The 25,913-nt window shown below is 37.3% G+C and overlaps 1 protein-coding gene across 1 annotated transcript in view; it reads right to left on the bottom strand.

Moving 5' to 3' along the window:
• Positions 1-11,661: 11,661 nt before the first annotated feature.
• Positions 11,662-25,913, bottom strand: part of LOC146322967 (obg-like ATPase 1) — a 74,013-nt gene continuing 59,761 nt past the window's right edge. Inside the window, exons 9-11 of the mRNA XM_084725133.1 lie at positions 25,594-25,690; positions 17,326-17,448; positions 11,662-12,151 (exon numbers count right to left, since the gene is read on the bottom strand). Of these exons, the coding sequence (XP_084581259.1) occupies positions 12,050-12,151; positions 17,326-17,448; positions 25,594-25,690 (322 nt within the window). The 3' untranslated portion in view covers positions 11,662-12,049. The remainder of the gene's footprint in view (positions 12,152-17,325; positions 17,449-25,593; positions 25,691-25,913) is intronic.

The raw sequence follows: 25,913 nt of genomic DNA, 5'->3' as shown, positions 1-25,913 counted from the left end.
TGTTGATTGAAAAGGAGCAAGAGGTATTAAGACCCATTTTTCAGAACAGAGAAAAACCACTGAACACTATGAGTGATGCTAGCAACTTGTTAGAGGGTATAGATGTGACGTTAGCACAAGCAACTTTGTAGCTAGCTAGCGAAACGTTACTCTTTCTTATTGTTTTATTGAAACTGCAGTTTTTGTTGACTCCTGTCAATGATTGGTTATCTCCTTTGTCGCTGTCGCAGTAATATTTTCATATTTCTCCATCACTTCATTTAGCTTACATGTCTTTTCACCGCAGTTTCATGTCGATTTTGTTTGTTACTTCTTGTCACATCTTTTGCTTGAGCATATTTAATGGGTTAAATTTACTTTGGATTATGTGTTTGTCTTTTCCATATTCTTTCAGGAGAGCGATTTTCTCATCTTTTGTCTAATTTGGATTTCTTTTCTTTTTGTCTTCCCTTTGTTGTCCATTTTGGAGAAGCTAGCTAATATAGACTAACTAAGTGTGTTAGGTATGCCAACTAACAACTGACAAAAATGCTGTCTGGTAAGATTAAAGACTGATGAGTGAAGTGTAACCACGGTAACTGAAATGCACGTGTGTATAATGTAAGTAACTGCAGACAGAAACCTTAGTCTAAACAACAACTTAGGGGACAACATACAATGTTTTATGCAAAGCTCCTAACTGAAAAACTTAGGTTTTAAAATGAAGGTGGTTTTTGCAACTGGGTACTGAGTCTATGATGAATGTGAATTCTCCCATGATTCCATTTATCATGACAGGTTTGCTCTCATGGGGTTTTTGCAAACTAATAGTGACACTTTCTTACTTGTGAATAAGAAAATGATCAGCAGTTGAGTTTTAAGTTGTCTTTTGTGTTGATTACTTAGAGGGGGGAGAAAAACACAATTGAGACACAATCTGAGTTTGTATTTGACCGTATTTCTTCCCCTCCATCTGATTGTGCACAGTACAACATTGTGAAAGTGCATTGAAATGAGAGCCTGCATGCTATTGTACCTGCTCTGTGCCTGTGATGCTATCAGGAGCCCACTTCTGAGTATTATTTGTGGTGTGTCAGTTCCTCACAGTGCGCGACCGCAGTGAGGCTATTTCTCTCAACCTTCAATTCAAACTTGGCCCATTACAGCCAGACTACAAAAGCACTTTCTGTGCACTCAGGAGCTCACGGCAGTGAATGGTGGATATTTCCAATCACTCTGCTGTCAATCCAAGTGTCAGGTAAACACAGGCCAATGGAAACAGCTTTAGAAAAACCTTGCAGCTATGTCTGTCTTACTCCAGGAGTCCTTGGAAACGTATCAACAATTTCTACAAAGACCTCCAAGTTAAAGGGAAAAGTCAAATATCCTAAAAGCAGCGCAGATGCAACACCCCGGTGGACGCAGCGGCCTACATGATGAGACATATAGCTGCCATGGTGTCTGTCTTCAGACATGAGAGTGTTGTCTCCAGCTTGGGCTGCAAACAAAGGAAATGAGACTGTATTGACAGACCTTGTATTCACCTCATGAGAGGAATCTGTGAAGTATGTGGAGCAATTACCCAGTGGGAGTTTCAGTACATCTATAAGGATTTGGTGTGATATATATATAACTGTAAATACGAGCACCACTGACTTTCCCATTGGCCGTACACAGATCTTCTATAGTTTTCTCTTAGTATTGTTGTAAGGAATCATGATACAAATTATATTGCATTCATTTTTTTTTAAACATATCTTCTTGTGAAATCCTCTTCTCACCATCTTCTGAGAGTGGACATTGTTGTTGTGACACAGAGCAGAATTGTGAAGGATAAGAGGAGTAACCGAGTGAGTCCACAATGGCCCCGAGTGTTTCATATTAACATATTGACAGTTGTTTTCATGAAAGGCCAGTCCAAGAGAGAGTGACCCCACAGAGAGAAACTGCCCTGCTGGAGGCACCTCGTGGGACACTGTAAATGGGACCTGAGAGAGAGAATTGAAACTGGTGCAGCAGCATGGAGACGTGTGGCCGGAATATCAAATATGTGTTATAGACAACTCTGAAGCACCGTAGACAGAACAATCATACTGTCCTTTGTCTAAGGAACTGAGAATTAACTGTCAAAAGCATGTCTGTTGTTGAACTTAAACATCTTGTTTGGCTGTACTTTATTTTACAGTGCAGTAATAAGACATAGAAATCCCTGCTTGATATTAAAAAAAGACAAAAACCAGAAATAATACTATTAGACAGTAGTTATACCCTAATTACACTATACACCTATCACTGCACCAATAAGATGTAACAAGCCATACTTAATGGCAATGCAAAATTTACAAAAAATGTAGAAATATATTCTAGACCGTGTTAGACCCTTATTAAACCCTTAATGGACCTTGTTAGATGGTGCATTACAGCGGAACTGTACTGTAAACTAAAGTGAAATCACATTATCTGCCTACAGTATTACAATAGGTCTGTCAGTCAGCCATTGTCAAAATAAGTTCTGATACTCTGATATTCTCTATTTTTTGTCTAATTTGTTACACAGTATCTGCTTGTTATGTCTTATAAGTGAACTAAAGTGCAGCCACATTTAGTATCAGAATCAACTTTATTAGCACAAACAAAATAAACCAACTAAACCCCCAAAAAGCAACAAGTATTTAGCTTCTTTTGGGCATGTTCTTGTTTGTGAATAAGGGCATTGTTGTGTTTTACCTGGCTTGTAAAACTAACCGTTATCCCAAGTCTGTCATTCCCACTGCAATCCGTCTACTGAATGAGTTTTTCATTGTCTTTTTTATTGTGCAAGTTTATTTATTAGCATTATTTATAGACTCCACATTAACTACATGGCATCATGATTTGTTTGTTTGTCACTGTGTGTTTTTTTATGTATAACAAGCTGGTCCAACAAATCATAGGATTAATGAAGCTATTTGTGTGGAAGAAGTCAGATTTTGCAGCTGATGCCAACTCTGGGGACAGGACAATCAGGGGACGGTTGCAACATATTAACAATACAATTTTCCTAATTTATTTTATTTTATTTATTAAGTTTTGTTTGTTTATGAGTGGAACATAGACCTACCTTGAGTCAATGTCCAGATGTTACAGATTGTATTCACTCTCTCTGTGTAGTATGAGACAGAAAGAATGGAACAATTTGCAATGCACCAAAACTTCAGACACACCCTCTTTGGCTGGTCTCAGACAACTGGCAGAGTAGCCAAGACTGATGCCTACTTGTTTGATCAAATCGCATTATCTGCCTACAGTATCATGATAAGTCTGCGCAGTCACGAAAGATTCCTCTTCCTCTACAATTTTGCTAACTTTATATAACTTTACTTGGTAGAACTAATTCACATATGGTTTTAAATGTAATTTTACTTTAGTTTACGGTACAGTCCTGTTGTCATGTGTCTAACAGTGGGAAAGTTTCTCTAAGCACAGATGCAGATTGTGTGGGTCTGAAACTCAGTGGCCAAATTATTTGGTACACCTGTACAATCTAGTATGACTTTTCTGCCATGAAGTCTACCTTTATGATGCCTTTAATGTTCCTTTTTAATTTGTGACCAGCCGTGTGTGCTTGACCAATGGGCATGGAGCTTATTCGCATCTAATCTCACATGACACCGGATCCATCAGCTTTATATTTTTTTGTGCACCCTTGACTATTTGCTGAAGGGCCTCTGTGATTCGCAAGTTCTGAAAAACCTTGAAAAACTTGTTTTCATGCCGACAGGTGTTATGTTACCGATACCGATATGGTGTATATTTTTTCCACTTAAGTGCAGAGAACAGTTTCTCCTGTAGCTGAATGAGCTTATTATTATGCCGTCTCTTAACATGATGCCCCACTGGCAGAGGCAGACATAAAATACAGTTCTTTTCAAAATGTACACATTCACTGGGCAAAATAATAAAACTACTGCAGATGTATTTTTCATTGGTGCCTGCTTCTCTTTGTTCTCAGTTGTAATGATTGGACTGTTAACTCTTAAGACTGGCAATTAAATTGGTAGTGTTGAAGAAATGAGATTTGGCTCCTGCACGTATGACCAGTGCTGAGTAATCATTGCAAATAGCAACTTTGATATCTGTTTTGGACGTTTCAAATAACCTCCACACGAGCAGACATACCCAGACATATGTATAATTTAAGAGTAGTCTTATCGGCTTATTCAGGCTGATACGATATTTCATTTCAAAGCCTTTAGCAGACGGTACTGATGACGTGCTGATACTATCATGCATCCTTAGTACAGACTAGTAAGTGACAATAAAAAGGTACACATACAGTATATGTACAGTAAGATGAGTCAGTATTATACAGTTACTCCATCAGACATTTGAACATCACATGGCTTATTTAATTGTTCATGGATCCACTTTTGTAGAATGACAGGAGGCCCGGGGCCAGTTAATAAAGAAATGTTAATAACATTATTTATTAGAAAAAATGAGCAAACATGTATAGGCCTATAACTATAGTTCATAAGTAAGTATAACTTACTCCTAACCAATTAACTTGGTGTGACGGTTGACAGATAAAAGTAAGAAGTTATTTTACTGCATTTAATAATTAGAACTTAGTAGTAAATGGAAAGAGTTTGCTGGAACCTCTTCCTTCCATCATGCAATCATTGAAATGCTGAACATAAACCCTAAACATAAACTGCTCCTTCCAGGGACAGAGTAAATGTCATATTTAAGATATTTTAGTACAAAATACACATTTGTGGCATCAGAATGATCCTCATTTCTATGTAACTTTTGCTCTTCTTCAGCTAATAGCTGTCTTCCCACACATAGCTCACAATTTGATCCTACTGCGTTTTGAACAACCTCAGAGGCCGTCATGCAAAGATCAGCTTTCTCTGTTACTAATTTATTTATACTAATTTATCCCATCATACCAAATTGTCATATATGTCCCTCCTTTGTGAGAAATCAGAGGGAGGGACATGCATCAGTTTATTTTGATTGTAAATTTGAAAATGGTCAGAGGGCCTCTGTAAGTTGACTATCACTACAATCATATTTTGCTGCATTTTTTTCTCTCCTACAAAGTAGTTAAAGGTACGAGTAACCATTAAAAGTATTTTTTGCACTTCAGACACATGATCCGTGAAACTAAATTTGTCAGCCTCATGATTTACACACTTCTTTCTGAGACTCCTCTGGGCTGTTTATGACATTCATTTCACTCAGCATTACACTGACAGTTTTATCACTCTGACAGAGAGAGAGCAATAAATCAAAGTTGTGTCATGATAGCACAACACGAATGAGAGGAAACTGTTGCATAAATGCTCATAAATGAACGTGACGTGTTATTTTAGTCAAATGATGATTCTATATTGATTTCACGTCTGCTCTGTGTACAGTACTGTATATACTGCATGTGTCAGACAGAAAAGTCACACAATAGCAATAATTACAACATGGCAACTCTTTTATTGTCATCCAAAATAGAGACAATTTCCTCTCTGTAATGACATACAATACAATACATTTATAATAACCATTAAATTTACCAACGCAATCCCTTGTGCATAGTTACTGCTCCAAAAAATGCCGTAGTTATTTATATGTTTATTTGTTATAACTCAAACATTCCTTTTTTGAATCCTTCAAAGGTCTTTTGGTGTACATGTGATTTACAACTGCAGCCCGTGGTCTGTTTTCTTGGGTGTGTGTTTTAAAGCAAGCTTTCCACACTGTGCCCTCCTCGGTTTGATGCCAGTGTGGTTTGCCTCGGGGCAGAGTGGCACCGCTTGATGGATGGCGCTGACAGAACATTTGTACCAACAGAGAATCTATCACATTTCTGGACTTGTTTTGATTTCTTAGAGGTTATACAAGTTAGGCCGCTTTTACAAAATGCTGCCTACGTCACCTGATAATGTTTGCGAATAGGGGAGACGGGGGATGGTTACAACACTTTTTGCATTTCTTTCAGTTCCTTGGAGACTGCTTGGACTAGACCAACCAAATCTGTAATATATTTGCTGTAATTCATCATAAAATGATCACAATATGTCATCAGAGATCAAGAAAGCATGTTAAGATGAAATACTCATGGTGTCCTCCTTTGAAATTTCTACTCCGAGCTGGAAAAACTGCCTGTTTCACATTAATTAGATTTCAAATAAATGACGAATGTTTGCCAAATGAGTAACTGTCTGTTTATGAGTCATATGAAATCATTTATAATCTTTTAGAAGGAGTAGATGTTTATAACTGTTAAAATGAGCAATGCTGGCAGCCAGTAAGACAGGCAGTCTGACACCAGTAAGACACACAAACTCAGCAGTGTGTATTTTCGTCACAGTGGGCTTTTTGTTCTCAGGAAAACGGACTTAACTTTACACTGACAAACAAGTTATAAAACAGTTGCAGTTATAAACAGCTGATCAATTTACAGTGTAGGACTCATCCTCACTTGTTATCGTCAATTTAAAATGTTGCGCTCATCTTGCACTCCTGCAGTGTTCCTGCAGCCCGCCTAAGCTTCCTTGAGACTGGGTGGGAGGAGATTGTATATTAAATAGAGATTCAACCTATTTAATATGCCGTTTATAGCTTCAACTCACTATTTGCACTGCAGTACTCATTTTTGGACAGACTGGGGACAGTTGCAACATTCTTTGCATTTCTCTTAGTTACTAAGAGACTATTTGGAATCCACTAACGAAATCTTTATATATCAATCTTAAATCTGTCTGCTAATTACCCATACCATTTAAAGAATATTACATACACCATATCTTTTACAGTATTTATTTGACAGGGACAAGTCAGATGTTATAACTGACCCCAACCATGAGGATGGATGCAACACGATCAGGGAATGGTTGTAGTATATAATAATTTATTTAATCTCAATAAATTAAGTACTTTAAAATGCTTTTACCAAATGCCTGTGTAACCTAATAATGTTTATGGATAGGGGAGACTGGGGATGGTTGCAACCCTTTTTGCATTTCTTTCAGTTACTCAGACACTATTTGGACTAGAGCAATGAAATCTTCACATTTTAAACTTCAGTTCACTTCTTCCATGAACTAAATTCTTCTTCTGTCAGTCCAGTCATCATTTGTTGTTGTTTTCAGTCTTTTATTGAGTTTTTCTTTCATCTGCTGGTTTCACAGCCTCACAGTAAAAGAGAGAAACAGCCTGAACAGTATTGTTAAAACCTGTTCTAAGATCAGAGATTTTTTTTCAGAGTGAAAAAAAAGAGATCTAAATTCTTTTTGCAACCAACAAATCCTCAGAAAAGCAACAAGTATAAAGTATTGGCTTCTTCTGGACACATTCATGTTTGTGAATTTTCTCTGTAACCATCAGGGCGTTGTTGTTTTTTTTACCTGCTTGTAAAACTAAGTGCAATTCTAAATCTTTCATCCTCTCTGCAGACCATCCACTGAATGCTTCTTAGATTTTTTTTTAACCATTGTCATTGTTGGGATATGTTTTTACATTATCTTTTTATTGTGGTTTAGCAAATGTATTTGTTAGCAATATTTATAGACTCCACATTAACTACATGGCATCATGATTTGTTTGTTTGAGTGTTACTGTGTGTTATTTTATGTATAACAAGCTGCTCCAACAAATTGCCCCTCATGCCATTAATAAAGTTGTACTGAACTGAATTTATATCATCACAATATTTATTTTTAGAAGTCAGATTTTGCAACTGATACAAACCCTAGGAACAGTTGCAACATAATCAGGGGACGGTTGCAGCATATTTAATTTCAGTAATCTAATAGTATTTATCAAATAGAGTTTGTTTATTCGTAGAACACAGGCCTACCTTGAGTCAGTGTGCAGATATTACAGATGCTATTCAATCTCTCTGTGTAGTGTGAGACAGGAAGAACGGATAGATGAACATTTGTATTTGGATAAACTTTTATGTACCCCACAATAACTTTTCAACATTGTAATTAATTTAGAAATTTTCAAGCTAACAGGCAGCTTTACAACAACATAATTTTTTTTTTCCTCAATGAGCTGATATGTAGAATAATTTATACTTGATGCTGTCTGTTCATAGACTGGAGCCTACATGTCCCAGTAGCAGTTGTGACAGTTCAGAAAGTTAATGTTTTGGCATAGAGGTGATTAGATCACCCCCAGTAACCAAATTTAATTCAAACATATAACCATTGTCATTTTTCAAGTTTATAATAAAGCAAGTTTCATGAAATTCGGTTCAGAATTAAAGCTGGGGTAGGCAACATTGTTCTGGTATCATTGAGAAATAATTTCATAATAACCTTTCAGCATATTGTAAATCAAGTGACTTCTGCTTCTCCTCTTAGCTCTGTTTTCAGCATTTAAGGAATCTGGCCCGTGATGGAGCACTTAATCCAATTTCAATCACAGGTCATTTAGAGACTGGGCGTTCATACTGGCTGTTTCTACTAGCGCAGCTGCGGTGAGACCCTGAATCAATGGTGAAAACTCCTGCAAAAAAAAGTCACTATAAAATGGAATTATCAGAAAGAGAATCTTAAAAAGAGTGCAACTAATGAGCAACATGCTCAGCCCAGGGGTTTATCAGTGCACCCAGTTACTTTTGACTTTACCTTCAGTTGTGTTCATTCATGTCTATCGCGGGTCTTTTGCTGAGGGCCAAAAGGACGGGGAAGAGCTGAGACACAGAGCCGACAGACAGCTGCTCAAAGCCGGGGAGCTCTGAACAAGAGGGTTGGTGGCAGATTGGAGGTTCTGGTGGAAGAAACACCACATTGAGTCAAACTGTGTCGTGTTGATTTGCATTTCCATTACCAGTTTTATCGCGCCGCGCCCAAGACAGACTGACTCTGGAGTGGGGCCAATGCAAGCCTGACTCACCTCCAAGCGAGATGCGGTCACGTCTCGCCTACTGCAGCCAACCCATGACGAGCCTCCTTTTCTCCCTCTCAGACAAGCGAATGTTGTGATACTGAGCTCGTGTGCGCAGGAGAGCAGAGAGAAAGACATTTCTAAAAGTCTCTTTAAGTTCAGCTCTCGGTACTTCTGTAGCTTCTAACTGAATCCCCATGTTTTGAAATGTAGTTTCTGTCCTTTATTGCTATTTGTACTTTAAGGTGTCTTCTTTATTACATACAGGTGGTAGGAGGGGCTTAGGATGGAGAAAATGAAACCTGTTTCAGATGAGACTCAACAATCAACTGTTTTTAGGCTTTCTACCTACTGCAGCTTTAAGCAAGTTGCAGTCAATTTTGTAGCGAAGTCTGCATCTTTCATTATGCAGGCTATTTGTTTACTAGCAGATTTTGACATCACCAATATGGCTGATTAATACTGGTCTGTTCTGATATGGACGCAGGCATGACAAAACATCATGTGCTAACTAGACCCACTGACCAAGACACATGCGAAATATGTCGCTTTGGAGTCAACAAGACAATGACTCAAGCTTACTAAGTTTTGAAGAATTCATAAAACATGTCAGGACAATTTGACAAAAATACAGCTCATGAAAAAAATGACTGTACTTCAAAAACAAGTCTTTTTCAGTTAATGCAGAAGCAGATGTTGAATGTGTCTTCTGTCTTCTTTGGAGAGGGTCGAACTGAACATTTGCAGGATGGCCATGTTTCCACTGTAGGAACTTAGGGACTAGGAACCTTTGGAGGAACTCACTGCATTTCCACTACAGTGACCAGGGGCTAAATTCCCTGCTTGGGGGTTAGTACTGCAAAAGTGTAGGAACTTTTGGAGAGTACTACGCTGCTGAACATTTCTGATTGGTCGAGTACAGGCAGAATTTTATTTCAGCCACTACTTTTTTTTAAACTCTGTAGCCACAAACCAGTGAGTCTAAAAACAGCCAGTGCTTGTTCATACTAATTTGTCTAATCTTCATGAGTCTTTGGATTGTAGTAGAAACGCAGATAACATCAGGCTGAAGGAACCTTTTAGTTCCTTGAAAAGCAGCTCCTGGGGCTAAACGTTTCAGGGAGTTTGGGTGGAAAAGTATCATCATTCTTGCATGTTTCTGATTGAAGGAAATATAATTTGCTGTAACTGTCCCCTGTTGTAGCCGTCCCTAATCTCCCCTAACTGGTGGTTATGTCTGCATGAATACTTTGAAATGTGTTCCATGGTGTCAGGACAGAGAGGACACCCAGTGAGTTTATAATTCATTAATTCTTGCTTCTCCTGTGACAGCAAAATTGTCAGTATCAAACCCCAAAACGTACTAAGAGAACAAGGGACTTTGTTAGGGTGTTTTTTTTTTGTTCCTATACAACATCTGCACGATTCTAAATAGCTTTATTACGCGCTCTGAAATGATTTATTGTCACTTTATGAAAAACAAAATACTCCACGACCCAGACCACTGGGAACAACTCGTCAATCCCTGAGCCTCATAGTTACAGCAGATGAATAATCTTCTAAGTGGGGTTTAGGTTGGCCAACACCACCACCACTCCGAGAGGAATGCAAAAACAGTTTTGTCTCAAGCCCCCATTGTGCTCTCCAGAGGATTTGTATGGTTTCACTTAGAAAACAGTGAGCTGAAAACAGTCTGTTGTTGTATAGAAGACAGTATATGAAGGCTGTAAATATTGGTGGCAACGACTTCCTCTGTCTGCTGCAGGAAATACCTCCGAGTGATTAAAATCAGTGGTTAATGCTAAAGCTACCAAGCAAAGCTTAATGTTATTTTATACACATATTGTCATCTGTCTTTCATTCCATCTAACCACAATAAACACTATCCTATATTTTGCCACTGATCTTAAACCTTAAAGACTATAATCCACCTTATTTCCATGACAAACACTGTGCTTTGTAGTGCTGGCGTAGGCCCGGCTCCATAAAACATCCAATCCAAAAACTTGGATATGCAATACTATCTCTGTAAAATGACCATTTTTATTCAATCTTTTTTGTTCCCATCAAAAGGCCATTTTGTTCTCTGCAGTCTTAATGGTTACAAGATATTCAGCAAAGCACTGCTGATCTACAGCTCTTTGTTCGGACTCCCACGGAGAATACAATCTTACTTTGGAGCACTGCGGCTGCAGCCATACAATTCCATCAGCATAAACGCTTCACAAACACTTACACACAAAGTATAGGGGCGAGAAAAACACTACTTCAGACAAAAGGAATCGTTTTCTGGTTGTGCTTGTGGTTTGTGCCAACCTCTATTTTCATACTATACTGAATATCATAAAATGTGGACTTCTTTTGTGAAAATATGGTTCGAATGAATATTTCTTTTATTTTGTAGGTGTATATTTGCCCTCATTGTTCTGGAATAGGAGAAGGAACCTGTAAACATAACAAACATACCATCTTTGTCAATATTTGAGAATTGTAGGCGCATCATAAGGAGAGAATTCATATATTCATGAATCATAAATGAAATAAAAATTGTAAATGAAAGGTTAACTCAATCACGTTACAAATAATCCTTTAAACTGACCAGTTCTTTTGGCCGGAACACCTGCATCCTGCATGTGCCCTTCTAAAATCAGCATCACTTAACAGATTTAATTATAATTGTCCCCTCTCTGCTACAGTCAATGTCAGCTGTGTCTTTTAATTCTCTAATCAGTGGTCGGCAGGACCGCTATCACCATCACCATGCAGCTTCCCACTCAATACAGACATCCCAAAACACACACAGACTGGTTTTTGTCAAATGTTTTATTGAGTGTAGACATCTGGGCTACTGTAAAACATGCATTATCTGCTGGAGGGGGAGAGGAGCAGGTGGCATTGTCCCCGCTGTCAGCTGTGTCAGTGCTGGCACCCGTGATGGAGATTAATGAAGTATCTGGAGAGTAATATGCTCCTTCAAATGCTGCTACAATTTGGAGTGGGGGCCGATCCTGATCTTAAATAGCAAAGCTGTCAGAGTTTACTGAACCTGTGCTTTGGCACAGAGGGCGGATTTGATTCTACGGGACAGGGGGACAGAAAGTGAGAGTGTGGTGGTGGGTGTCGGGCCAAGAGGGGAAAAAGGAGGGGGGTAACAAGCACAGTCAGTTATGTAAACAAACAGATTGTTCTGGTGTCACTTTTTCTTTGGTGCATTTGGAGTGTTAAATTTGAAAAAGATGATGTCTCCATCGTCAACAATGTAGTTTCTTCCCTGTTGTCTGTATTTCCCTGCTGCCTGTAAGATGACACAGAAAAAAATGAATCAACATTTAAAAATATGAATAAAATACAATATGACAGGCCTATTCAATTAGTTTTTTAGAAAGGCACGATTGGAAAAAAGGAAAGAACCTTTTTAGATTAGAGGTTGCTTTTTGTATTAAAAAAAAAAACATAATGATGAGTTTAACATTTTTTCAGTTTGACTCTCCTTAATTCCCTCATCTTAAACAGCCTGAATTAAAACTTATTAAAGCAGTAAGTGTCTCTGTACTTATCAACAGACATAACCAATGAATGGGGTAATTAGCCTATAAGTAAAATGATGATCTTCTAATAAACAATGTAAACATCTATAAATTTAGAATGTTGGCAGGTCGTTTAAATAAAATTACAATGATAGTTTATTTCATATCTATAAATGATCCAAAGACCAGATTGAAGTTGTTTAAGGGCCGGATTTGGCCCATGGACCGCCGGTTGAATGGGCCTGCTGTATGATGTACAGGTTATAGACTGCTACAGGAGACCAGGGCATTTTCTCACACTTTTTGCTGTCAGTTCAATTTCTCAGTTTCAGTGAATTACAGTCACTCATTTTCCATCTTTAATTAAGTAATAAATTCTTGTGCACAAATGTAGACGCTTAAGATTTAGGCAGGCAAACCTGTAACCATCACAGAGGACACAAAGGTCATGTCCTCAGTATTTTTTTCTGTCTTTTCTTTTCTATTCTTCTGTTTTTTTTTTTTTTAGTTATTTCCGAATGTGATGAATTGCTAATACTACTTAGTTGTGTCATGGTGTGTTGTGAACAAAGGTTTTAGACGATGTCTTATTGTTTGGATGAACTTGAGTAATGAGTGTTAGAACACACTAATTTAGGGTAAAACATGACAGATACCACAGTTGTGCTTCTCTGCTCAATTAGTTTGACAGTGAAAGGTATTTCAATGCAGAAAGAAACTGAAAGAAGAACTGAAAAAGAGGGATTTCAAAATTAGCCAAATATATTATTTATCTTGTGTCAGATTTTAATCCAATTGCCATCTGTGTTGGCAGTGACATTATTAGTTACTTTAACTACTAGTTATTATTTTCTCTTAAAATTGATTAAATTGCATAGATTTATACTATAGTCTTCAAAATTTTCCCAAGGGGAGGCATGTCCTTGAACCCCCTTAGTGCTATTTTTAAAATCCTGGCTATGGCCCTGTATGCAGGCTAAATTATATTTTTCACATATAACAACATTTTTAAAAGTAGAGGCTTTGCACCCTAATTTTTGCAGGTAAAAGTCTGATTTATTTAGACCAATGTCTTCTATATTAATACTAATACTACTAAATACTAATATTTTCCAGCTTTACCTGCTTCAGTACCCTTAACACCACTGTTGGTGTTTTGCTTTTAATCTTTAATTTGAACCATTTTAACTGGTTCCCCTCTGTGCTTGATTCCTTCTGCACCTTTTCTCTCCTCTATTCTGTGCAAAATAATATAATTGAACATACATACATTACTGACTAAAGCATTATTGCATAAATAGTGCAGTTTTTTCTGTTTTTTTTTTCTTTTACATTTTTCTATTCAATTTAAATTTTATTTGATGTTTTATTTATTCTATTAACCACTGCTCGTTTTTCTACCTGTACTTTCAATCCTCGAGTTGCTGTAACATGTGATTTCCCTGGTGTGGAATCAATAAAGTTTATCTTATCTCTTATATTTTTTTCTACTTTTATGGCTGAAAATATGAAAATTGTTCTCATCTCAGATTACAGCAACATATACTGCATGTCAAGAGCAAACTGACCTCAGGACAGTGAGCTGCACATGCAGGTTTTTTTAGATAGTGCCCTCTGACGTAGGATGTAGTCAGCGTGACAACTTACCCGTGTGTCAAGATGCCCTGCTCTCCCCTATATAATTTAACTATTCAGTCATTGGTATAATGGACTTTACAGAGCACATAATAACAGTGTCTACTGTAAATAATAATGGAAAATAAAAGTTCAGGATTAGTATCCAATCTGTTTTATCACCTCCAATAACTTTACTCTGATTGGAAATGTCATATTCTCGCTCCCTCTTTCTCTCTCACTTACACACACACACACACGAATGCACATGCACACACACTTGCATCCATGTTTTGTTCAAGGGGTGCCTGAATTCCCACTGAGTGAATAATCCTCTCTTCTACCCATTTCAGTTTCATGTGCACAAGCACAAAATGTTAATAAGTCTTTGATTACAGCACTATCAAACTTCTCAAGGAAACAAAATGAAGTTCTAACATTTCTTTTGTATACAGTAAGTGTTTGTTCTCCTTCCCGGCAAACTCAAAATAATTGACTTGAAGTGCTAATACGGACAGGTTTATGCATTCTGGTTCTGCACAGCGCACAATTAATTAGAAGAATCAATGTCCCTTTAAAGGCTCAGGAGACCATTTAATCCAAGCTCAATACCACCAGAAACACTGGATGGAGAGGGAGACAGGAAAAAAAAAAAATCAATGGCTATTTGTGATTCCTGAGTATGTATTAAACCAGACACGTCTAACTGGTTCATTTGCACTTGAAAGCAGCCATCTGGAGCAGCAAGCTTGGCTTAAGCAGATATGATTACTAATAATGTGATATCCCCGTACACTGGCCCTATTCAGACAGCCTATTCCCACAACTGGCATTAAATAGCATGGACCTTAATGCCACAGTCAGAAACGCTCCATGTTCTTATGAGGCCCAAAAAGGGATTAGTAAAAGAGCATGCAGTAAGGACCTGACACTCAGATCTCAACCTCGGATAACAATGGTGGAACTCCCCAGAGACCCACACATTTCACCCTCTGTTTGCAGCTTATGGAGGGTGTGGACAATACACTGCCGCTGCATTAAATACTTATTAAAAAAGGCTTGAATAGTAAAGAGATTTAAATGTTTTCATAGTGCTTCCTTTCCACGCCGGTCCCCGCAGGTCCCCGTGTGTCACCATAATTACATTAGTTGAGCCTGTAAGTGGGCACATAGAGTTGATGGTGGCGATAGTGGGATTGTAACAGCATGGCTTACAGCTGCGGCTCACAAATGTCACACGTAGCAAGGTTAAAATCCCTTCTGCTTTAATTTAATTAACTGAGAATGTAAATGTAAAACTGTGCCCATGCAGAAATTAAATTATTTAAAAAAAAAGAAAGAGCATCTTTGATATGAAAGGCATCCTACAGGGTTGATTAACTGATTATTAACTCTGTACCTTCAATTACTAAATTACAGTTTGCCGATATGACAGTAAATGCCAAACCGAAAAACACTTGTAGTAGGAAAGAAAAAGAATTTTTAAGCATTTTTGCAATAACCCTGCTGCTGTTGTCATCCAATAATTCACCACTCACCAAAAACAAACAAAAAATATTTATTTTAACTTAAAAAAAAAAGTTAGTGTCTCCTGTCGAATAACTTGATAATAATTCCGTCGTACTTGAGAAAACATGTTCAGTAAGATTGAGATATCAAGTTGAACCAACAGCTCTTCCGTCAAACTGATGAACATTATGAATTTGACTTCCTGGAAATTTTTAAAAGTGAGTGTCTGAACTACCTTAAAAAATTAAGTTGACTGGATTTGAAAAGACAAGTTGAGGTAATTTTGTAATGATTCACCACAAATAAACTTTTCTCTACCAATAAACTTGACATTAATTCAGTTGTACCTGAGAAAATATATTCAGTAAGCTTAAGATATTGATTTGAACCACCAACTGTTCAGTCACACTGATGAACATTTAAAAAAAAATCTGATTTCCTGTACAGCTTTTAAAAAGTGTGTCCAGGCTACCTTAAAAGTTGACTGAATCTGACATTTCCTGTACAGTTAGTTTCTTCAAACTGTAAAAAAAAGGGTCTCAAACAGTGCATGCTGGGAAGTCTTATAATATGCCTTATTTATAAGTGCATTTCAGTTGTAACTGACATAATGAAATGTTTTGAATGAATCCCAGTCAGCTTTTGCTTGTCTTATTTTGTTGATTAAAAGAATTTGAAATCACATCTTGTTCCTTTAATCTGCTGTTTTTATTTCAGAAAAAGCAGATGAGTGGCCATTTGCTCTTGGTGACACATAAAGAAGGTCAGACTAATGCAAGAGAAAATTATATTTTGCAATCAAATAATGTATTATGTTAGATACAAAATGCTCCAGCTGAATTGCAGTAGTATTTTACTTTGGGTAAAGCAAAAAACATGGGTAGTAAATTGGAAAAATTTACATTGACCTGCCTCAAATTTGAGTTGCATTAATGCAAATAGTTGATTTGACAGCGATCAGATTATCAAGTACATGTGACTTATAGCAATTGTGTTTATTTATGTTAGTCACTTTATTTGCAAAACCTTAATCCATTTGTGTGTTACCAAATGAAGTATCTTTTAAAAGTTGATTAAACTCTGTACATTACGCTCATTTAACTCATCATTTCAAGCCAAAAACTTTGAGTGAGAAGAAGTCGTGCTTATAAGTTCTGAAGTGTTCTGACAATAAATACCAAAAATTGTATGGTCAATTAACTTGAATAAATAAAAGTTGTATATTTAGGTTAATTTAATGAAAAGAGATTAGTTGATTCCGCTAAGTGATCTTTTACAGTTTGACAGCAGCGTGCACATGAACAACCCACGCTTCAGTTAAAAGGTCAAAACAAACACTGGCGATCATAAAAAATAAGATATGCAAGTCACATTTCTGCACCACCCATCCATGAAACAGTCCTTATTTGAGGAATTTCACACTTTATTTAACTTGCCGCTTTCTATCACTGTCACACGCCTACAGTGGCTTGGGGATTTGGCAACAGAGAGCTCTAAGTTAACAGCGCACTCTATAGATCGGATAAATGCCTGGTGGGGTGAAGAAGTGCTACCTCTGAGCGACTGTGCTGAGCCACGAGCAAGAGCTACCATCAGCCAGTTAAGACACATTGTGATAAAGATATGCACAGCTGGAGCAGAATGGCAGTGTTTAGAGCCAGAATCAGTTGGCTTGTCAGGAGTGGTGCTGGAGTGTGTGCAGTAATTTCTTCCCCTGAGTAAGGGTGAAGAGCAGTTTGCAGTAGGAGCTGTGTGGTGACTGTCAGCTCCACTGATCACAGGAGACTTCCCCTCATCCTCTGGCACCCTGACTGCTCACCTTGACAGCGCTCTCGCTGCCTTCCTCTTTAAAATCCTGGAATTTCATTACTTCCGCCATAATGAAGCCCTTCTCAAAGTCTGTGTGGATCTTCCCCGCAGCCTGTGGAGCCTTAGTTCCTTTCTGTCACAGGGAAGGAAAAGAGAGGACAAATGAATTGTTTTGGAGAAGATGGATTACAGCATGCGAGCGACATGGTGTTTGATAGGGTGATAGCGTCGTGAGCATCACTCGGGGGGTGTTTTCAGTCGGGGGTATTCTTGCCTCAGTCCTGATTTCTGGATAGCTTTCCACTCGGCTGTGCCCTGCTAGGGCAGCCTGGACACCGATAAGGACCCAGCACTGCTATCAATGCCTTCTGATTCCCATTCCGTGGTGGTATTGATTTCTGTCCAAGCAATCTTGCCTCATTGTGGGTCGCTGCTCGGCTCTCTGGTCATGACAGCAAGAAGACCCAGTGTTGCAGTGAGAGGCCGTGAGGTCTGCTACAGACCTCACTGCATTATAGGCCTCACTATTTTGGCACAGCAGAATATGATATTTCAAATGCATATCAAACCTTTCAGTCATATTCCACTATTCATTTTAGGGATTATGCTTTGATTTTAGGCTTGCATATGATGTTGATGACCACAAAGTACTCATTACAGGTGCACAGACATGTCATTATCTGTCTCTGTATCTGTTAAATCAACAAAATTATCTGTATCTGTCTCCGTGTTCAACCAACAAAATTATTTGTATCTGTCTTGGCACATGCATCTGTTCGGTCACAAAATTATCTGTCACTGTGTGTGCTCAACCAACAAAAACAACCAATAAAGTGATCTGTATCTGTCTCTGTATGTTCAACCGACAAAAACAAACAACGAAAATATCTGTATCTTTCTGTCTCTCTCTCTTTCTCTGTTCAACCAACAAAATCATCCATCTCTGTATTTGTTTTCAGAGAGAAGTCAGGGGCGTTTATACTGAAGGTCACTTTAAATCAGGCAAATGTTATTTTCTAACCTAAAATTTATTGGCAATGCCATTGTTGTACCTCCAGAGCATTAAGTTGATTTAATATTGCCATGTAATTAATTGTGAAATATATTTCCATGTCCTAATACTGTAGTTTTCATCTCTCTCTCTTTCATTTTTAACTAAAGTTTTATGAATTGAACCCTACAAGCACCCCTTCAACAGGGGGACAGTGAGCAATAAGTAATAATGACTGAAAAAGTTTATAAATCAATATAAGTTTTATTATCATTATTATATTTAAAATCAGTTCTAGTGCAAAAATGTACTTAGATAAAAGTAAAAAGTACCCTGAGTGTTCCCACGTTACAATTTGGAAATAATTTTTCCCCCAAAAAATAACAAAGAAACATCTCTATCCTTTGCATTAATTATGCTTTCCTGAATAACATATTCAGCTTCAGGTGCATCCTTAGTGCCAGTGAGTTGAACCAAATGCATGAAGTCATGTTCTTAAATTATTTTGTACATGTTTTCTTTATTTTAAGGTTTATGCACTTGGTTTTATGCTTCTGTTTTGTTTGCTGCTTAAAAACTGTTTCCATGCTGTTGTACCATGTCTTGTCAAACTTTATTAAGTGAAACGTGAAACCCCTGTAGGGTTGTCTCAATATTAGAATTTTGAACTCAGATATAGTACTAATTTTAAAAATCCTCAATACCTCTTTTGATGCCTTGACAAAAAGAAAAAAAAGTCCTAGCCACACAAAATACAATAAGGATTTTCTCTTTTTTCAGTGAACAGCATGCACAAAGTGCTGGTACACAAAAAGTCACTGTACAATGTCTTTTTTTGCTACAAGGCAAATTTTAGACTTTTTAATATATATATATATATATATATATATATATATATATATATATATATATATATATATATATATATATATATATATATGATAATAATATAGTAATATATTCTTTAAACAATGTGGCATTGAAAAGTATTGAACTATCTATTAGGGATGCACCTAAATCCAAATATGTTATTCAGGGAAGCACAAATAATGCAGTGGGTATTTCTTCTGTCCGAATATAACTAATTAATATTCAGAAAAAGTCAGTTCCATGATTAACCTTGGCAGAGTTAAAAAGGTTGATCTAACTTGATCAATCTCCGATTCAATACACCACGATTATTCCCTTCACCTGAAAGGTATTTTTATAAACTTGTATATCTGATTTCTCAGCAGTTAAAGGGGAGATGGTGGTGGGCTTCAGACAGTTTCTAAAACTTAGTTTAGCTAAAAATAAAAAGAGACATAGATGAAAAGTACAGTCTGAGGATGTGGAAATATATTTCATAATTAATTATATGCCAATTCTAAATCATTTTGATGCTTTGAAGGCACAACAATTGCATTATCAGTGAATATTATGTTAGGGGTAATTTCACTGTGGCAGACACAGAGCTGCTGGAGGAAGTTTTGGATGTATTTGAATTGACTTTGAATAGACATTAATCATTGTATCAAAACATACATTTAGATGTGACCTTAAAGTTATTTCAGATGCCAATTTTACAAAACACAAAATAACAATTTAATACTTCTTTGTGCCTTGAATCATCTTTAAAACTCCAAGACACAACTGGTGACTGTTAAATTGTGCAATTTATATGCGCTGAAATAATGCTGGGCGGAAATGACAAATGACCCAAATAAGTGACGTGGCTGCTGTGTATCATTATGACTCCTGCCTGTCGACCTGCTCCCTCTTTCTCCCTCTGTGCTCCGCAGCTCTGTGCTCAGGAACTGTTGAGCAGTTTTAATTATGTATATAATCAGGTTGGGGTCAACATATTTCATGCCAAAAGAATGATGCGTATTTAATGACTCTAATACATTACCATCTCTTTGCAATCTCATTGACGGAGTGCTTGTGAGTTTAACTACCATTAATCAGCATCAAGGTTTGTCTATCTGGAGAAAAATAGATTAAGGGAGGGATTTTTTTCATATGGAGCATTACAAGAGATCCACATTGTCCTAGTTAAGAGCTATGCAGAGCAGGCTGATAGATAATGGTCACCTCGAGGCTGCCTAATAAAGCATGTTAAAGGGCTTGGGAACACGACATTACTGAGTGTAGTTTTTACAATGCAAGATGTATTGGCTTAATATAGTTACTCACTGATGCTTACCTGACTAAATGCCCCTCACACACAATCAAGGCTGCCTGTAATCAGTTATGTCGAGGAGGACGAGCGTGTTTTTGAGGTTGCCTTTGAAGTGTTTCGGGAGTTTTTTTGTAAATAGCGAGGACATCAGTCATGCTGGGACGAGCGAGCGCCTGCACCCGGTGGTGATGTCATCTGACTAAAATGTAATGTGTCCTGTGGAAGTGAGCTCACCTACCCCTCTGGCCTGTCTGAGGAGCCATCATGAAAATATTTACTAAAAGTTCTTGATTACAAACTGCTCGTGTGGACATGTTGGTAACACTTTGTAATAACCGTCATTAGTAAATGGTAAACTCATAGTTAATTAAAGTTGCTGTGAGGGGTCTTTAACTGGTTTTGAAACGGTCTCAATTTATTACTGATGCCGCTATATGACCTACATAAGTTCTTAATGGCTGCCACCGGGCTGGATTCTCCTGGAAATCACATGAAATGAGACTGTGTTTACATTTTCCCAGGCGAAGTTACAGCAATTCGTACTTTAGCCAGTTAAAAAAAAAAGGCAGGATTTTTTTTTTTATTTAGGTAATTTCATTTTTAGCATATAGTTTGTGATTATTACTGTAGAAACTCTTCTGCTGGTTTGGGCCTCCAAAATCAAGACATTATTTTCTTGTCGTAGCTTTAAATTTTAGTTGATAGTTATTTCACTGTTAACAAACAATGATGATTAATTATGTTTGTATTACTAATCCTATAAATTATGCTACTTTATCAAAATTTAATGCAATTCACACATTAGTTCAGAAATTACATATTGTACCGCAGCTGGTAAGAGAGTACTTGTTAATGAATACAAACAAAACAATTTGTAAACGTAAAAGTTGGTGGTTTGTGACTAATCAGATTAATCGGGTTGGTGTTTGCAACCCCTGCAAAAATAGAATTTACAAAATAAAATCTATTCTAAGGCACATTATATTCACTGGTACAGGTAATGTAAAAACCATTTCCCACTCTAAACTATGGACGTCATTTCCCATAATTCTTGCTGGACTTAGCATGCAATTGTTACCTTTTGTTAATGAAGCTTGCCACAAGATTTTATTTTATTCTCCACAAACATCTGGAGACCCTCGGAAATTATCCTGTGGACCACTTGGGGGTCCCGATGGACTAGATATTGTTAAGACTTTGTCAATAGTTAATAATTACTTTGTAAACCTCCTGTAAACATCGTTTAGATGGCTATTACAAAGTTGCAATGGATGATTATAATTCCTTTGCTTATGAAACTTATATATGTGACATTATGTTTGTGAACTAAGTAAGATACTTAGTTCAACCCAAATCAGGATCTTTTCCTTAACCTATGCAGTTTTTGTTTAAAAGTTGACCTTGACGTTGTGTATACATTATTGCTAATTTGAACCCTACATTTGCAAAACTAACACTAGAAATGTATTTATAGCATTATAGTTTGAAGCATACATAGCCACTGACCAAGTTATTGTCTCAGGCCAGGGGCACGGAGCGTCTTAAGGGGACTTGGCCCCCCTCAGTTGCCCCCTCTGGTTAAAGGTATTACAAGGAACTTTTAGATTTTGTTGATTGTGGTGCCCCCTGTGGACAAAAATGGTAGTGTTTCCACCATAACAGCCACAAAATATAACATGCAAAATAAAAATATCTGAATAAAAACTCTTCCGGTTAACTTTGCCTGGAAAAATGTAAACGCAGGTTTATTTAATCTGATATCAAGGAGAAACTGACCCAGTGGCAGCCATTAAGAATAACTATAAAGAATTACCTAATCTTCTCACTGATGGTCGCCTTTGCTTATGTGGGTCATATAGAGGCATCAGTACACGTTATGTATCTATAGACAAATATCGAAAACAACAGAATTGTTGGCTGGGATACTTGACTATTGTTTAGCTGTTATCTCAGAGTGTGGATAGTGCTGAAAGAGAGGCAAAGTTAGCAAGAAGCCATGATCAGCTGTTTCTATGTGCCTCCCCCTGCTGATTTTGATTGAGAATAGGCTCATTCATAAATGAAAAACATTGAGCGCTCTGGTGCTGTTCTTGAGTGAGTGCTCTGATTAATAAAGATTGAGTAATAAGATGGAGTGTTACAATCCCTAGGACTGGGTGTATTCTTTGATTGTGAAACAGCAGCCTTATGTTGCAGTTATTTAGCCTTTCTGAGATTGTTGCATTTAATTTTTACGACGAAACTGGTGCAACTGAAGATTTTAATACTTTTTATAAACCATATACATTATCTTAATGTTTGGCAACAGTAAAATAAGTAGTCTCTAAAGTTTGATTAACTTAATTAAAAGATTAATTATCATTTTACCAATTATTAATAATTTAATTTATTAATGATGGTTACATAAAGTGTTACCGTTGGCTGTTCCTGTACAAGTACAGAACTAAAATATTTATCCGATCTAGTCAGTAGCAAAGAAATCTGGACAGTCATTGTTGTTCATGTGCTGCATGAAAATAGAATTAGCATTTCTGATCAAAATGTGAATATTTGAAGTATCAGCATGAGGCGTGTTGTTGGCAGGCGGCCTGAGGCTCAAACTGTACAACTGTGACGTCCTGTGGTCAAATCTGACCGGGGGGGGGGAGGTGGGGGTTTGTTGCACATTACTCCCTCAACTTTCTCTCGCCTTCTTAGCTTCCTCTTTCTCTTCTTTGACAACCATCTAATAAAAGCAAAATCCTGAAATAATCTTTTAAAAAGATGACACCGTCCTTACATTTTACATAACACTGGATTATGAGATGCTGTGATGGATTCCTGTCTTATCAGTGCATAATGTGACCTTAAGGGCAGCTATGTTGGTGTTCAGACTCAGAGCTCATATTCCAGGTACTGTTGTCCCACCAGGTTCAGCTCAGCAGTGAGATTTCCTCACACAGTGATTTATGTTGCACTAAATGAAAATAAAATGAAATAATGTAGCATGTTTGCTCTGAAAGTGAATTGTTAATAGCTTGTAGCTGTAAGATCAGTGCCTGGACATGCATTCAACATTTATTTCAGTGGGTGCTAAATTACTACAGGGAAGCTAAAAATGCAAATGTAAATATAAACGCCATTACAGCATTGTGAAATGTTTATAGATGAGCTTAATGTATGCAATAATTATATATGTATTTATTCGATGTTGTGTGGACTGATCTGAAAACAAATGTTATGTTATTTGTTGCTGAATATAATGTGAAATATCTTGTTTTCTAGTTTGATATGTCAGCTCTTATGATGTTTATCTGTCATGCAAATTCAGATATTTTACAACCTGATGCCTCTAGTGAACAAACTTCTTACCTTTTGAAGAGAATAACAAGAAATCAGGTTGAAACCATGAAAAGATCTATTAGCCTTTTTAAGTTTAAATAACTGTTGTGTCCAGTCAGAGATATATGATGCACACAAACACGGCTTCTCGTGTACGAGCTGAAAGTTAATATGTAAAGCCAATTTTTTTTTTAAATGAGTATCTGCAATGATAGTCAAAACTGGGTATCACAATAAGACTACTCTTAAAAATGATTTAGAAGTGGTATGTAATCAGGGTATTAAGTAGGTCGTAAACAAATTATAAATCATTAATAAGCTGTTACAACATATTAGATAAAAAAATCACGAGTGGCCAGTTGCTTCTTTTGTCTTCTTCATCAGCAGCATTTATACCTTTCAGCTTCATCACATATTTGTTAACATGTCAGGACATTTAACCACCGTCATCAGTTCTTAACAGTCAAAGTTTCATTTGACTATCAAATTAACATTTCAAATGATCAGATCCATACACTAAGGCTTTGGAGATATTGCTTACATTGACATTTTCAGCATGCATCCTTTTATACTTCACAATAATGCTCCTTTGCCAGTTATACATGTTAGTAAGAACTCGCCAATTAGTGAGCCCACATTGATGTATGATAACTGTGTTACACTTGATTTGTAATGGTTTATTAATATTTAGAAACTGTTTACAACCTAATTAATAATCTAATTATAAACCATTTTTGAATCATAAGTGTAGTCTAATTGTAAACTGATACCCAAAATTGTAACACGCTCCGTGTTATCACTGCTTCTAAATACACACAATTTATAGCAGCCTATTCGACAATGATATTGAACAAAGACAACCTGGAGAATTAATGGATCATTTGTCATTAAAATGTAAAAATTGAAGCAGCTCACGCACAGGCAACAAAACCTTGATGATCTGCTGGGAACAAATTCTTTGAATAGATGCTATTGTGGAACATTGCAATGCTTTTTGAAAATGTTGGGGATTTACAGCATTTTGCATTGTGGAAATTTAAAGTTGCAATCCCTTTAAATATCTAATGGGTTTGAAGAATGGATTTGATTAAGTCTGAGCAGTTATAAACCAAATCTTTAATTAAAAACAAAGTTTTTAAAAAGTTGTTTGCTGTATTTTTAAACCACTCTAATATGTACCTCCTGAGCAGTCAAATACTTTATTATATCTGCACTCAATCCTTCTGTTTGCTCAAGAAAAAAACAAAAAACAAAACAAAACAAGAATCTCGACACAATACCGGCATGCAAAGCCAACATCTGTATTGATGTAAATCCTGCGATCCCGTTGCACAAAGCTGTTGGCGGCCTGGGCTCAGTAAACTGAGACACACAGGGAGGAGGAGCTCCCAGCAAGGCCCACAAACAGTCGAATGAAAAGCGACATCAATTTTGGCACAGACAACCTCCGTCACACAGATTAGGCAGGCACAATGCGCGGGCTCCTTATCTCCAGCGGCAGGAGGAGGGCAGGCAGATCTGCACAGGATGGAAACATTCTCATGGACGTAATGGGCAAAATCAATTGTTGCCCTCCTCAATCAATGTAGCCCCCACTTTCACTGTTGAGCAGCTCACCAGTAATTGAAGTTATCCTTGGCCTGTAATGACTGGCTAAAGCACAACCATGACAAAGTTGAAAGTGTGTGATATCAGTGAGGGTGCCAGCAGGGTGGAACGTGGGACACTGTGTGGATTCGTTGGTGTGTATGTGGTACACACCCTCACACTCGCATGTGTGTGCACAGCAGGAATCTGGCTCTTACCCGAACGGTCCACGCACGGACCTCATCTGGTCCGGCCGTGAAGAAGTACTCCAGCTGCAGGGCTGCGTATCCGGCCTTGATGATCCTGCTCAGGGCGCTGGTGGAGAGAAATGTCAGCTTGAATCGAGGGGTCTGAACTGTTCGAGTATTATTTATTGCCACTGATGCCTAGACAAAGTTCACTTTGGTGGCAAGGCCCCATTCATTCCAATATAAACTCATTAAGTGAATAAGATGGGTCACTTGGTTTCACATAAGACATTCAACTCTCCAATGGTTTCTTTGATTAATTACAAAGCTCGGAGACTCATTTAGCATTT

The sequence above is a fragment of the Lutjanus erythropterus genome, chromosome 8, assembly GCF_056507025.1.
Source record: "Lutjanus erythropterus isolate fLutEry1 chromosome 8, fLutEry1.hap2, whole genome shotgun sequence".
Taxonomy (NCBI): Eukaryota; Metazoa; Chordata; class Actinopteri; order Lutjaniformes; family Lutjanidae; genus Lutjanus; species Lutjanus erythropterus.
The sequence above is the reverse complement of the archived record's forward strand: the minus strand, read 5'-3'. Positions and strand labels throughout refer to the sequence as shown.